This window comes from Cibotium barometz, chromosome 58 (assembly GCF_041138505.1).
Source record: "Cibotium barometz isolate CiBa-2024 chromosome 58, ASM4113850v1, whole genome shotgun sequence".
Lineage (NCBI taxonomy): Eukaryota > Viridiplantae > Streptophyta > Polypodiopsida > Cyatheales > Cibotiaceae > Cibotium > Cibotium barometz.
The window spans coordinates 38990448-39003997 of record NC_141103.1 but is presented as its reverse complement, the minus strand read 5'-3'; the positions used below and the strand labels follow the sequence as shown (position 1 = coordinate 39003997).

At 45.0% G+C, this 13550-nt stretch overlaps 1 protein-coding gene across 1 annotated transcript in view; it reads right to left on the bottom strand.

The window, feature by feature from the left end:
- Positions 1-12602, bottom strand: part of LOC147606262 (putative E3 ubiquitin-protein ligase XBOS32) — a 59581-nt gene extending 46979 nt beyond the window's left edge. The window contains exons 1-5 of the mRNA XM_086792330.1: positions 11957-12602; positions 11665-11724; positions 10949-11020; positions 10642-10823; positions 10370-10530 (exon numbers count right to left, since the gene is read on the bottom strand). Coding sequence (XP_086648456.1) covers positions 10370-10530; positions 10642-10823; positions 10949-11020; positions 11665-11724; positions 11957-12133 — 652 coding nt within the window. The 5' untranslated portion in view covers positions 12134-12602. The remainder of the gene's footprint in view (positions 1-10369; positions 10531-10641; positions 10824-10948; positions 11021-11664; positions 11725-11956) is intronic.
- Positions 12603-13550: the final 948 nt, after the last annotated feature.

Sequence of the window (13550 nt, the reverse complement as noted above, 5' to 3'; positions counted from 1 at the left end):
TACTCGCATACACACATGGAGTCCTGCACAACCCAAACCTACGCTCCACAGAGCACAACAGTAAGACCAGTACACACACACCTGTAAGCGCACACACGCGCACACACGGACACAACCGCAGCTCTGATACCAGTTGAAGGGAGCTAAAGAAGCTCAACTGAAACAGTTAGGGTTTCATGTGGGAGACACACACAGAGAAGAAGGGAGAGAGAGAGAAAGACGTGTGGGGATAAGTCAACTCACAAAGTATATGAGTGTGTGACTCCCCTATCACACATGTATATTTGCTCTAGTGCATATAGTGCACTTAGTACATTAAAAGTACTAAGTGTACTATGTACTATAAAACTTATGGGCTTGTACACACTATAAAGGTGGGCATAATGCCTTTACCCCAACATTGATGACAAAGGATACCAGGGTCCCACACTGGCACACTGGCAGAAGGCATGTATCCCTCTCTGGAAGTGAAGTCTGATAAGTGATGGCAAAGGTGTAGAGGGTGTGTAGGTGTAGACAGGCTGATCGTCTCCCAATGTAAGACCTCGCACGGGGCTCTCCAATGAGTAAGAAGTCTCATCCTCCGTGTGGTCCAGATCTGAGTAAGCAGAATCAACATCTAGTGAGAAAGGCTGGTTCCGGAGTCGCAAGTAGACAATCCATGCTATGTGCTCTCGAGGTCTTCAATCCCTTTGCTCACGATAGCTCTGATACCGTGTGAGGGCAAAAGGATGAAAGGACCAGATGTGCAAGAGATCAGAGCAAACCAACATAGCATGAAATGGATGAATGAGTATGTATAATAATGAATGTAATCCAATACAAGCGGCCCTCTCATGTGAGGTGACTCTGAGTAGTAGACCGTCGAAGAAGCAAAGACGAGGTCGGAGCTGAAGCATGGTCGGTGACGAAGACTCACGTCAAGGCCAGTGGTGGCACTCCGTCAGGTGGTCAGTGTCGAAGGCTCGCGTTGGTGGATGCAATGGCACTCCGAGGTGGTAGATGTCTGTAATGGGCAGCGGAAATGTAGTGGTGCAGGGCTGGATGTCAAAGGCACGCATCGATGCGAGGCGATGGCTCTCCGTAGATGAGGTGATGTAGACAAACGCAAACCTGCAGATGAGTGGACTGCAGGAGAAACGCAGATCTGACGGGTTACTGTCCCGGGCAGATGGTGTGCTGCTGTCACGAGGTAGGTGGTGAAGAGCAAAGAGGGCTGCTGTCACCATATTCTCAAGTGATGATGAGCAGAGAGGGCTGCTGTCCCAAGTCGATGTCGAATGAGCAGAGAGGGCTTCTGTCCCAAGTAGATGTGATGAGCAGAGAGGGCTGATGTCCAAAGGTGTGCTGCAGGTACAAGTACTGGAGCTGCAGGCTGCAGGAACAACGCAGAAAGTTTGCCGGGCTGCTGCTGTTGCAGGGGATAGAGCCAACAACAGATAGGTATGGGCAGAAGACGCGGGCTGGTGCTGTTGTGTGCAAAGGAAGGAGCCGACGGCAGCTGCAGATAAACAATGAGGTCCACGCTGCTGCAGAGGTACGCCAGCAGCAGCAGCTGGTGAATGTTGTTTTTATCATGCATTCCTTATGCTAATGAAGCAATGCTTATAAATATGGGGTTGTGGGCTGTTGGTCAGCCCAGAGTAGGCTGTTGGCCAGCACAAAATATCAAATTTAAAAAAAAAACCCTTTTAGGGCTGATTGTCACACAAGCCCTAGTATTTTAGCTCTCAAGAGTGCAATACTTTCACGTCACACTTCCCAGTTTGCACAGAAAGACTATATAACCGCCTTTGCAAACAAAACAAACCCTAAGCTTTGCCGGAGAGAAAACCTGCTGCTAACTACATTTTTTTTCCATCATCATATGGATGAAACTGAAAATGGACCTACCACTTATGTAGCCAAGTGTCCACGATCTCCTTGGTACGCTGCTTTTGCTCGCCCCCGAACGGTTCCGGAGTAATGTTGGGGCCTAAAGCAAAGGCCAAGGTATCCATACCCGAAAGAGTAGAGAGGGTAGTGGTCAATAGAGCGATGGAGTTTTGCAAAGCTTGCATCTAGGCTACGATTTGTGCCTGACGTTCCGACGAAGAAGCTTCGAGAGCTACTTTGAACTCTTGGAAATTTGATTTTGACACATTATCGTCAAAAAGATTGGCATCGGTATCTTCCGTAGCCGGCAAGCCTTCGCGTTCCACAAGGGGCTCCAACTCCGATTCTTGGGTCAACATCGTGAAGATGACAAGTGGAGAGATAATTCGATCTTCGCACAATAAAAGTGCGAGTAAACTTGAGAGCTTGAGAGCTTGAAAATTTGAGAGATGTGTGGCAAGAAGCCCACTTAAGGGGTTTATATAGCCTGCCCCAAAAGCTACTTGAGCTTTTGCTTCTGTGTTTTTATATATATATATATATATATATATAAGTTTTGTTTTCTTAAAAACAATAAATAAATAAATAAATAACAAAACACCTTTTAAACCTTGGAGGGAGGCGTTTAAACTTTTGTTAAAAAAAATTAAACTAAAAAAACGAAAGCAAAAGCTCAAATCAGCGAGTGCTTTCCTTGTTTTTTTTTTTCCTCCTTCCCTCCTAGATTAGTGTCGCCGGCTATTGTGTTGCTGACATCATCACCCGGCTGCTTTCGCCAGTCTTCCTGCCGGCGCCACCTTTGCTCAGGCGACCAGGGCGGCCTGCGCTGGCCTACGCCTAGGCTCGGTCACCTGCACAGGCCTGGCCCACGCGCCCGCCAGTCTGGTCGCCTGGCTGCGTAGGCCAAGGTGCCTGCCGCCTGGCTTTGTAGGCCTAGGCGCCTGGCCGCCTGGCTACGCAAGCCTAGGCGCCTGCCTGCATAGGCCTAGGCGCCCGCCAACATGGCTGCCTGTAACTGCCGGTAGCCCAATGCCTGCGCCCGCCAGCCACCGATAGCCAAACACCAACACCCGCCAGCGTGCCCACCTCTCACACGCTTGCTCTCTTTCTCACGTTAAACGACAAGCAAACCTGCTTTCTTTCTATTTTCTCTCAACGTTTCATGCGACTGCACAAACGAATCTTCAGCCGACTTCTTGCAAACAAATCGACCCTTCTAGACCACAATCGCCATCATGACGGGTTCTTATGATGAAAAACAACATACTGAATCTGAAAAACGACAGTATGCACAGAAAAAATAGCAAGCTTTTGACACATACCTTTCTTCGACCTCATCTTCTCTACCTACCGACTTGCTCGTTCACGAGGCATGCTCTGATACCACTGTCAAATCCCCACCGGATCTCCTCGTGATCGTTCCTGGTACGAGACTCGAAACCTACAAACAAACAAGGGGGTGCAAGCCTAACTCACCTCCCAACCATGACAGCCGTGGGCAAGCCCACAGACTTGGCTGTCCCCACCGAGCCACGAGCTGAGCTAACTAGGTTGACGTACCGACCAATCTCCTCCTCGTGACGTCCCATACCGCCACGAAGCTACCCTCGCGGGCCTCGAGATTGCTGCCGGCCTCGGCTGCGTAAAGCAGGTGCACGTTTGTACTAGATCCAGGCTCCAAGACCATAGAGCTCTCACAAACTCGCGAGACTCTCTATATGACTAATGACTAACCTTGGCCACCCTTTTATAGGTTCTTGGCCGGTCATCGGGCGTCCACACTTGGGCGCCCGCCCGTCCATACTTGGGTGCCCGCCCGTTAGTCTATCCCTAACTCAGCTCGCCAATCTGCCTGCCTAGCTCCAAGCTTCCCCAAGCCTCGAAACTAGTCTTACGTGCGTGTAGCACACGGTAGATACACACTGTGCACATGACAACTATACATGATGTGTTCCATGTCAGTTGGCTAAAACCATATACAAGTCCAATCCCTTCAGAAGTGAAAGACGAAGCGGAACCAGATATAGTTGATGAAGCTGAAGTTATGGTTCTAGAACAGATCCTTTTGCACCGCTTCAAGCATGGCTCAAGCCAAAGACACAAACAGTTCCTCATGAACTTTTAGGACCGAGGAACCCACGAAGCGGTATGGCTTGACAAAGAGTTCTTCGACGATTATCCAGCTTTACTGACAGACTATTAGGCTATGCAGCTTCTGGCAAGTTAAGCAGAAGAGAATGTCACATGCATCCCGCACTTGGATGCCACGTAGACATATATGAACAAGAAGGTGCAGGACCTGGAGTGGAAATTGGTCAACTTGAAGCATGAGAGGGTACAAAAAGCCCGACCAGAATTCAGGTTTGGCATCTCATTATTCACCAAGGGTTGACGCGTTCCAAGGGCCAGGACAGCCAAGGGGAGTGCTCCAACCAAGGTGAACATTGCAAGTCAAGATTCAGTCTTTATTTTTTGATTTCAAAAGATTCCAAAGCCCGAGAAGTGCTTCCAACTTTTTGCCTCCTAAGATACAACAAGGTCCTAATCAAGCCCAGATGAGTGTATTACGCAACCGTCTTTCACGAAATCCAAGAATCTTTTCCGGTTTGTGTGGAACAAATGTCATGTCCTCAACATACATGATTTCTTGAGGAGTAACTAGCTGGTCTGATCCACCAAATACTTCCTTAAGTCTAGGGACATGAAATACGGGATGAACTTTCACATGAGAAGGCAAATCCAGTTCATATGCAACTAAACTAATCCGTCGTGTAATACGAAATGGTCCACAGTATCTAGGGGATAATTTCGGAGATCGACCTGTCCGTAAAGTCTCGGAATCTTTGGAAACTCACAAATACACCATCGTTCCTTCAGAGAACTCTCTGAGTAAACGATGTCTATTAGAATAAAATATGTCTCTGTCTTGAGTACTTTTAATAGATTCCTTCGCAACTTGTAACATTTCTTGCATATCTTGCAAAAAATTACGTGTTGCATCATGCTGAAGTCCTGAAAATCCCACTGTAACAGGTGATCTAGGTTGAAAACCATACATGAGCAAAAAAGGACTAAAATCTGTACTCGTATGCTTAGTACTACTATATGCAAATTCTAACATAGGAAGATAATCCTCCCATGAACTTCGTCTTTTGGAGATATATACACCAAGCATATCCTCCAAAATTTGATTCACTCTTTCAGTCTGGCCATCAGATTGAGGATGATCTAAGGAACTCAAATTCAAAGTTGTTTCCAACTTCTCAAAAACAAGCCTCCAAAAGTCACTTGTAAACTTAGAGTCCCTATCACTAACTATGTCCTGCGGTAACCCGTACAGTCTAAACAATTGCTCGATAAACTGCCTTGCTAATTGCATAGCTGTAATGGTCTTCCGGGTCGATAAAAATCTAGCCATTTTTATCAAGAGATCCACCACAACAAATCGTGGCCTTGACGTGTTCTTGGTAATCCAGTAATAAAATCCATGGAAATACTTTCTCATTTATTACCTGGGATTTGCAAAGGATGCAACAGCCCAGCCTGTCTAAAGCGTTCAGCTTTATTTGCTTGACAAACTTGACACTTGAGGACATAATCTTCTACATACCCTTTCATCTTTGGCCAATAAAAAGTGTTTCACTAAAGCTAATGTCCTGTGTACTCCAGGGTGTCCAGCAGAAGGGGCGTCGTGACACTCCTTAAGAATCTTGGACCTAATGTCCGGGATCTAAGGTGCACAAATTTTGTCATTAAAGAACAGTAAACCATTCCAAATCATCCACTGACCTCCTGCAGCCTAAACGGTAGGCTGCTCAGTCACTGAGTCTTGGTCAATCAATGAGCTCCCGTCCTGGATCTTCTGTCAAAAGGGACCGAAATAACTATCAGTCCTACAAAGCCCTCTCAATGACTAAAATAAGTCAGTAGAAATCTCGGTGAACAACAAAGTATTCACCTCTCTAATTCGACTAAGCGCAATTGCGACACTATTCATGGACCCCTTTCGATAACGAATCTCAAAATCAAAATCTTGCATTAACTCAGCCCATCGAGCTTTCCTTCCTCTCAAATCATCTGCATCACACATACTTGATTGACTGCAGTCAATACCACAAACTTGGAGCCATATAAATAATGTCTCCAAACCTTAAGAGTGTGAATGAAAGAATAAAGCTCCTTCTCAAGGATTGGCCAACGAGATTGAGTGTCGTCTAGCTTTCTACTCTCGAAAGCAACAAGTCTTACCATCTTGGAATAGAGCAGCCCAGATTGCACAGTCACTAGCATCAGTTTCAAGAACATAAGGCCTACTAGGATCGGGTAGTGCTAAGATAAGTGCTTCCTTAACTTTATCTTTCAAAAGTCCGAAGGCCATATCCAGATCGTTATTCCAAGTGATAGATTGATTTGACTTACGTCCACGACCTTTCAACAAGTCGGTCATCGGTAGTGTGAGCTGAGAGTACTCCCGTACAGATTTCCGAAGAAAAACAACAAAACCGAGAAAAGAACGAAGTTGTTTCATTGTCTACGGTATAGGCCAAGCCAGAACCTTCTGAACTCGGTCGTAGTCAATGCTCACCCTGTCTCTAGTGATCTTGTGTTCCAAGTAAATGATTTCTGTCATTAAAAACTCACGTTACTTAATTTAGCATACAGTCGATTCTGTCTTAAAATAGTTAAGGCAATCATGAGGTGTCTAACGTGATCCTCAAGAGTACGACTATATATTAAAATATCATCCAAGAACACAACCACAAATTTTTCAAAATGTTCACGAAAAAGATCGTTCATCATTTCCTGGAAAGTAGCTGGAGCATCAGTTAACCCAAAAGGTAATATGAGAAACTCGTAATGACCATACCTAGTCCGAAAGGCGGTTCTTTCAACATGCCTTTCATGAATATGTATCTAGTGATAGCCAGTACGTAAATCGATCTTTGTGAAATACTTCGCTCCGACTAACCGGTCAATCAGGTCATCTGATCTAGGGAGAGGATAACGGTTCTTGATTGTCAGTTTGTTCAATCTCTTGTAATCTATACACATTCTCCAGGTTTTGTCTTTCTTTCTCCTGAGTAACATAGGTGCACCCCAGCCCATCCTCAAATAATCTTCGAGTTGTTTGGCCAACTCATCTTCCTCAACTTGGCTCATCTTGTAAGGTGGAATACTAACAGGTTGAGCACCAAGGACCAGGTCAATACGATGATCTTCTGCCCTTTCAGGTGGTAAGCCTAATGGCAATTCTTTACAAAATACATCTTGAAATAAATCAAGTATCTTCTTTAATTCGTTGCTTTCAAACACACTTAATTCATTAACATCCATAGTAGGAATAAGAAATGAAGAAAGTGGAATCAAGACACGATGGAAAGCATTATACAAAGAAGAATCCATTATATTTTCAAAATCAACTGTATTTACAAGAGGTCCCTGAGAGGGATGTATACAGTCACCTAAGATATAATACTGGGTGTTCCTATGTTCAAAAGAAAAAGTATGACTAGACCAATCTATCTGGACCTAAAGAGTCTTAAACCACTCAATCCCTAATAACAAATCTACATGCTCTGATACCACTGTCAAATCCCCATAGGCCATAAGATCACCTCGTAGAACGCTCCTGGTACAAGACTCAAAACTTGCAAAATAAACCAAGCAACGTGAAGGGGGTGCAAGCCTGACTCACCTCCCAACCTTGACAGCCGTGGGCAAGCCCACATGTCTTGGTTGTCCCCACCGAGCCATGAGCTGAGCTAACTAGTTGGATGTACCGACCAATCTCTACCTCATGACGTCCCATACCACCACGAAGCTACCCTCGCGGGCCTCGAGACTGCTACCGGCCTTGGCTGCAGAAAACAGGTGCACGTCTGCACTAGATCCAAGCTCCTGACCATAGAGCTCTCACAAAGACACGCGAGACTCTATGGACTATTGACTAACCTTGGCCACCCTTTATAGGCTCTTGGCCGGTCACCGGGCGTCCGCACTTGGGCGCCCACCTGTCCATACTTGGGTGCCCGCCCGTCAGTCTATCCCTAGCCCAGCTCGCCGATCAGCCTGCCTAACTCCAAGCTTCCCCAAGCCTCGAAGCTAGTCTTGTGTGCGTGTAGCACATGGTAGATACACACTGTGCACAATGTGTATCTACCATGTGCTACACGCACAAGGAGAAGGAGGAGAAGCCGAGGAAGAAGGAAGTGGGGATGGAGAGACAGGAGGTAAAGAAGTTGATGAGGGTGGCCGAGGAAGAAGAAGGAACCTCAATGGTAAACTCGAGATGAGAGCGAGAATCATATGAGGGTTCAACAAAGTGAACATTCCGAGAAATCACCAAGGATCGAGACTCCGGATCCCATAATCTATAAGCTTTGGAATGAGAACTATATCCAAGGAATTTCCACTTCTTGGACTTGGGATCAAATTTAGATCTGTTAGAATCAGGGATATAAGCATAGGCATCACAACCGAAAACCCTAAAATGAGAGACGAAAGATTTCTATCCAGTAAAAACCTCCTCTACAATCATATGAGAAACCGCCTTTATAGGCGAACGGTTGATGTAAACAGCAGTGCTCATAGCTTCTCCCCAGAAAGAAGAAGGAAGAAGAAAGCATGGTACGGGCCATAGCTTGCACAGTCTTGTTCTTCCGTTCAACCACACCATGACAGCTTATACCTTTTTGTGAGTAAAAATTATGAAAGGCTTTAGAGATGAATTCTCCTCCATTGTCGAAGCAGACTTGTCAAACCTTCTGTGTGGTCACTGTCTCGACCAAAGTCACCCACTCTTGGAAGCGGAAGAAAGCTTGAGATTTCTCTGCCAAGAGATAAACCCAAACTTTGTGTGAGTAATCATCAATAACAAGCATAAAGAACCTGGCTCCTCCTTGGATAGTAGTCCGCATGGGGCCGCACAAGTCCATATGAATGAGCTCCACAATATGAGAAGCCCGATGAATAGCCTCGTGAGGAAAGGCATCTCCGTGTTGCTTACCATGAAGACAAGCCACACAAGTGGAGTGGGAGGGTTTCAGTGGTGGAAGAACCTCGACCATCTACAAAAAAGACAGCAGTTGCAAAGAAGTATATATATATACCTAGATGAATCCAGGAACATGCCCAAATTCACCTTTTAGGAATGTGCATGTTATATACTCATGGTAGTCAACCCACAAGACTATATAACTATCAACTCCATTATGCATAGTATGGACTAGATACTACGACATCCCCACTAACGTCATCAGTGCCCAATAGTGGGTGTAGAACCCTGTATCAAGATATGCTCTCACACATGCACTCCACACACACACACACACACACACACACACACACACACACACATAAGAGCATATATTCACACAAAGGCCTTCGTATTGAGTTTCTGTCAAACCTCCAGAGATGCAAAGAAGTATAATTCAGATGCCCAAAGCAAGCATGCCACAAATCCATATCCACATGAGCTACCAAGGCATGATAGCTGTGAAGAAGTTGCAGTAGATGAGATTGGGACTCGGTCAAAGAGCCACCAATGTCCTTCAACCGATAAAGACCACCTTCCTAGATACCTGTGGCAACAATCTGCAAGGTGCTTGTGTCGATGATCTTCAGGACGGAATCGTCGAAGTAGACACCATATCCTTTTCTCCGCAATCCAAAAATTTGAGAGGAGATTTCTGGAGAGCTTGGAAACATGATGCACATCCCGAATGGTAGAAGACTCGCCCGGGAAAGAGTAAGTAACACATTACCAACCAAAGAGGCCTCCAAGTTGGAAGCATCACCAATGGACACCGTCGAAGAGCTGGGATGAATGTCATGAAGAATGATCCTATCAGGAGTCATGTGAGCAGTACATCCACTATCAACCACCCAATCCGTAAGACGTGAGGTGGAAGGAACAAGAGGATCACACGGAAGCTCCTCAATACCGATGAGGATAGTCTCCTTGGTGAAAGAGGATTTTTGAGTTTGGTTGGTGGATGAAGAGGTTTGATTGGGGGGTTTCTTAGCAGAACCACCTTCTCTCTACTTCTTGCGACAATCAAGCTGAATGTGACCTTTGAGACCACAATAATGACAAGTAAGCTTCTTATGAGTGGGATTGTTGGCAGGTTTGTGGTCACCTTTGTTGCTCGCAGCTCGTGGAAACCTTGGACTGCCATTTGCTTTTGCCCTTAGCCTAAAGAAGGGTCTCAGAAGTACCCTGGCTGGTCTTCTTTCTCCTTTAAATTTTAATACTCCTGGGCTGATTCCTCTCTTAGCCTTAACCCTTAAGTAGTTGCCCGAGTATGACACATGCATCTGACTGTTGAAGCTAATGCAGTGATAAACAAAAATGCACTTATAGTATATTTGCAAATGTTTCTATTAAGACACATAATTGATTTATACTTGTGCTTCTGCACCTAGTCTATCAGATAGGCATTAAATCAAGCCAATACCTTTTAATGCCCTGCTAGGTTAGACACAGAAAGCATACCTATCAAATCAATGGTAGTCCCATCTTGCATGGTGACAGCAGATGCATTTGCCATAAGATCAAGTAGCAAAAGCACACAATCTGCATGACCATTCAAGGCAGCCATGTGCAAGGCAGTTATCCCACCATCCGCAGGTCGGTTCACGATTCTTGTAGTAGCACTGGAAAGATAAAAACACGTTTTGCATTTTCATGCAACCCCTACACAAGTGCTGATAAGCACTTCACAGCAGCAACTGAGCATGATTTCCTAGCAGTTAAGGTACACTTACTCCCTATCTAGATAAGCTTTCACAGAAGGGCCTTCTTCCACTGTACACTGTGGCAGATCATTTGCACAGGAAGAAAAACTAGGATAATAATCAGCAAAAAGTAATCGTATACAGCGAGCATGACCATTAACAGCGGCAAAATGTAAAGCAGTCCGTCCATTTAGGTAATCTGCCCTGTTAACCTGAACAACAAAGTAACACCTCCAGAGTTAAATAATGGACCAAGATTTTGTGGGTGAAAGCTTTGTTATCCCTCACATGAAGCCACTGCATACCCTCCAGCATCTTCAAGGACTGACATACTTACATTCGCCTTAAAAAGGATCAATGTTTGCACCACTTCCCAGTGTCCATTTCTACATGCTTGCATTAAAGCTGTCTGCAATCATGAAAATCCCACAACGAAGATCGTGTCAGATTCCACATCCCAGACATGCTTCTATTGTTATGATGAAGTTGTTGGGTATGCGCTTTTCAACAGCATGATTGTAAAATCCCGTGATTATAACGAAAAACAGCCCTTTGAGTGCAACAGCACAATAGGCACCACAATTATAATGGTGCAGCATTATAGACTTTGTAACTCCATCCATCCCCCAGTCCCATTGAGCAGCTGCCTATTGTACGAATACAGTCCCCCCACCAAGCTAGCCATGAGGCACAGTCTGAAATGCCTTTGCTCAGACTTTGCATCTCCATTCAGACCCGTGGCCTGATTCGGCAACTGGGCCTGTTGAATTCAAAAACAGCCCCAACAAATATGGGCAGTCCATCCAGGTAAAGAATCTGAAATGCACCTGAGGCTTGGTTTACAAAAGCCAGAAAACAGCCGAGCTGACATGGGTTGCAGAGTTGTTTGCAGTCCATGACCACCCAGGTGACATGGGTTGCAGAGTTGTTTGCAGTCCATGACCACCCAGGTGACGCCGAGACAACCTTGTCCGACAGTACTGCTGTCCAAAGTGTGTAATGCAACACCTTCAATAAAAGAAAAACATGGAAGGAAACTGTTAAGGAGCTTACTTGTCCACTGTAATTCCTGACATTGACTTCAACACCACTCTCGAGCAGAAGCGAGACTATCTGCAGAGTCAAAAAGGGTCCAAAATTGGGCAAGAGAATAAAGCAAACTGTGGCTTCTAAATTTCTGGTATAGGACTAAGGACTATTCACTCTGAAGCCAAAAAGCTGTTCTGAAACAGTAACTCTAGATCCTTTACACCTCATTTTGACCTTGAGAATTTGTTCTCTCTACTCTGAAAGCCAGAAAGCTGCTCCAATATCATATTTGGAGCAAATCTAGATCTTGCTGTACCTCATTATGACCTTGGGCAGCCGCGAAATGGATCGGAGAGTTGCGGACACCGAACGTCGAGTACTTTGCGAGGCGAGGATTGAACTCCAGGAGAGCCTGGGCCTCCTGCAGATCTCCATCCCGCGCCGCCGAGACCAGGCGCTCTCCAGATGGAGAACATCCCAGAGAGTTCCCCATGGATGATGAGCAGCAGGCACTACATTCAAGTCTGTGCACACCACTATCTGTACGGGAACAACAAGCGGGACTACACACAGAGCGTCAATGGAGGCTTGCTCACAGAGCTCCAATGGCTCCTCTCTTGGTGGGAGTCCGATCTAGATGTTTTCCTGTGTTGATGACGATGAGGTGCCGGTCTAGCATTCTTAGAAACAATCTCTGTTGCTTTCCCTGGCCTTCCGATCAGAGCCCGCTCGATTAGTACAGACAGAACGCGCAGACAAATCTCCGGACAACGTTTGCGCCAGGGATAATGTAGTAGCAGGTGGGGTTGAAGAGGCTACAAAGAGAAGGTAACGCGATCACACAAGGTAGCTGTCGGCTGATAAAGCAGGCCGGCTATGGCGGATCGGAGCTAGCAACCTTAGGATCATCACGATGACGCAATTAGATAGTAAAGTGCCCGTGTGACCCGCCTCTTACCGTGCCCATATCTTTTTTATCATTCTCAACTTTATAACTATTGAAGCCCTTAGGTCCTTCTCAAAAGGTGCTTTTTCCTCGTGGCTCTTGACACTAACCCCCACTCCTGTCTTGATGCTATAATAGATCTAAGTTTATGAGACTACACAATGAGGGCTCGCATTGACATGAATCCTTGCCATAGGTCGATCGTTTTATTAATGTGGCCTTGCCAACATATGCCAACTAAGGATATCTTGTCTTTGTCGACGAATGCAGTTCGTGAAGCCCACACTCATGTAGCTGAGGTCGTCACCTCTCTTACCCTACCAAAGTTTGCAAGCTTGTGCCAGAGTGTACTCGAATACAAAGGGGCAATGAATTACTATTTATATTCATGGGCTAAGGGAGATATGCTCACATGTGAGAAGGATAGTGTGCTTCTTCTTCTTCTTTTTTTGGGGAATATATATATATATATATATATATATATATATATATATATATAGAAATAAAACTGAGTACAGCACAAACTAAGAAGGGCAATGTGCTTAGACTTGTATGCTAATGTGGGCCCACACTAAGCTAGCCCCCTAATAGTAGCTCGTATCAATCAAGAGATGCATCTTCTAGATAATGTTGCAAAAATAGTGTGTTGAATTAAGTTCTTTTACACCTTCAAAATTTGCTCAAAAGTGTCATTTTTCGTGCCTCTAAATCATAATGCTTAAAGGTCTCAACATATTCTAGTTTCTTGAAAAGGCTCTATCAAACCATTGTACCTTTTAAATTAGAATTGTTGTCCAATAAATGCCTTAATGACTCATTTTCCTATAACAATTTAATCTCTATAAATTTTCATAAGAAAATTGTTATGGTTCTTATTTTAACATGCCCTCTCCCATGGTAACTTATGCATTACAAAAGATGCAAGCAAGCGAAACACGATAAAACTTGGTTTTCTTAGATGATG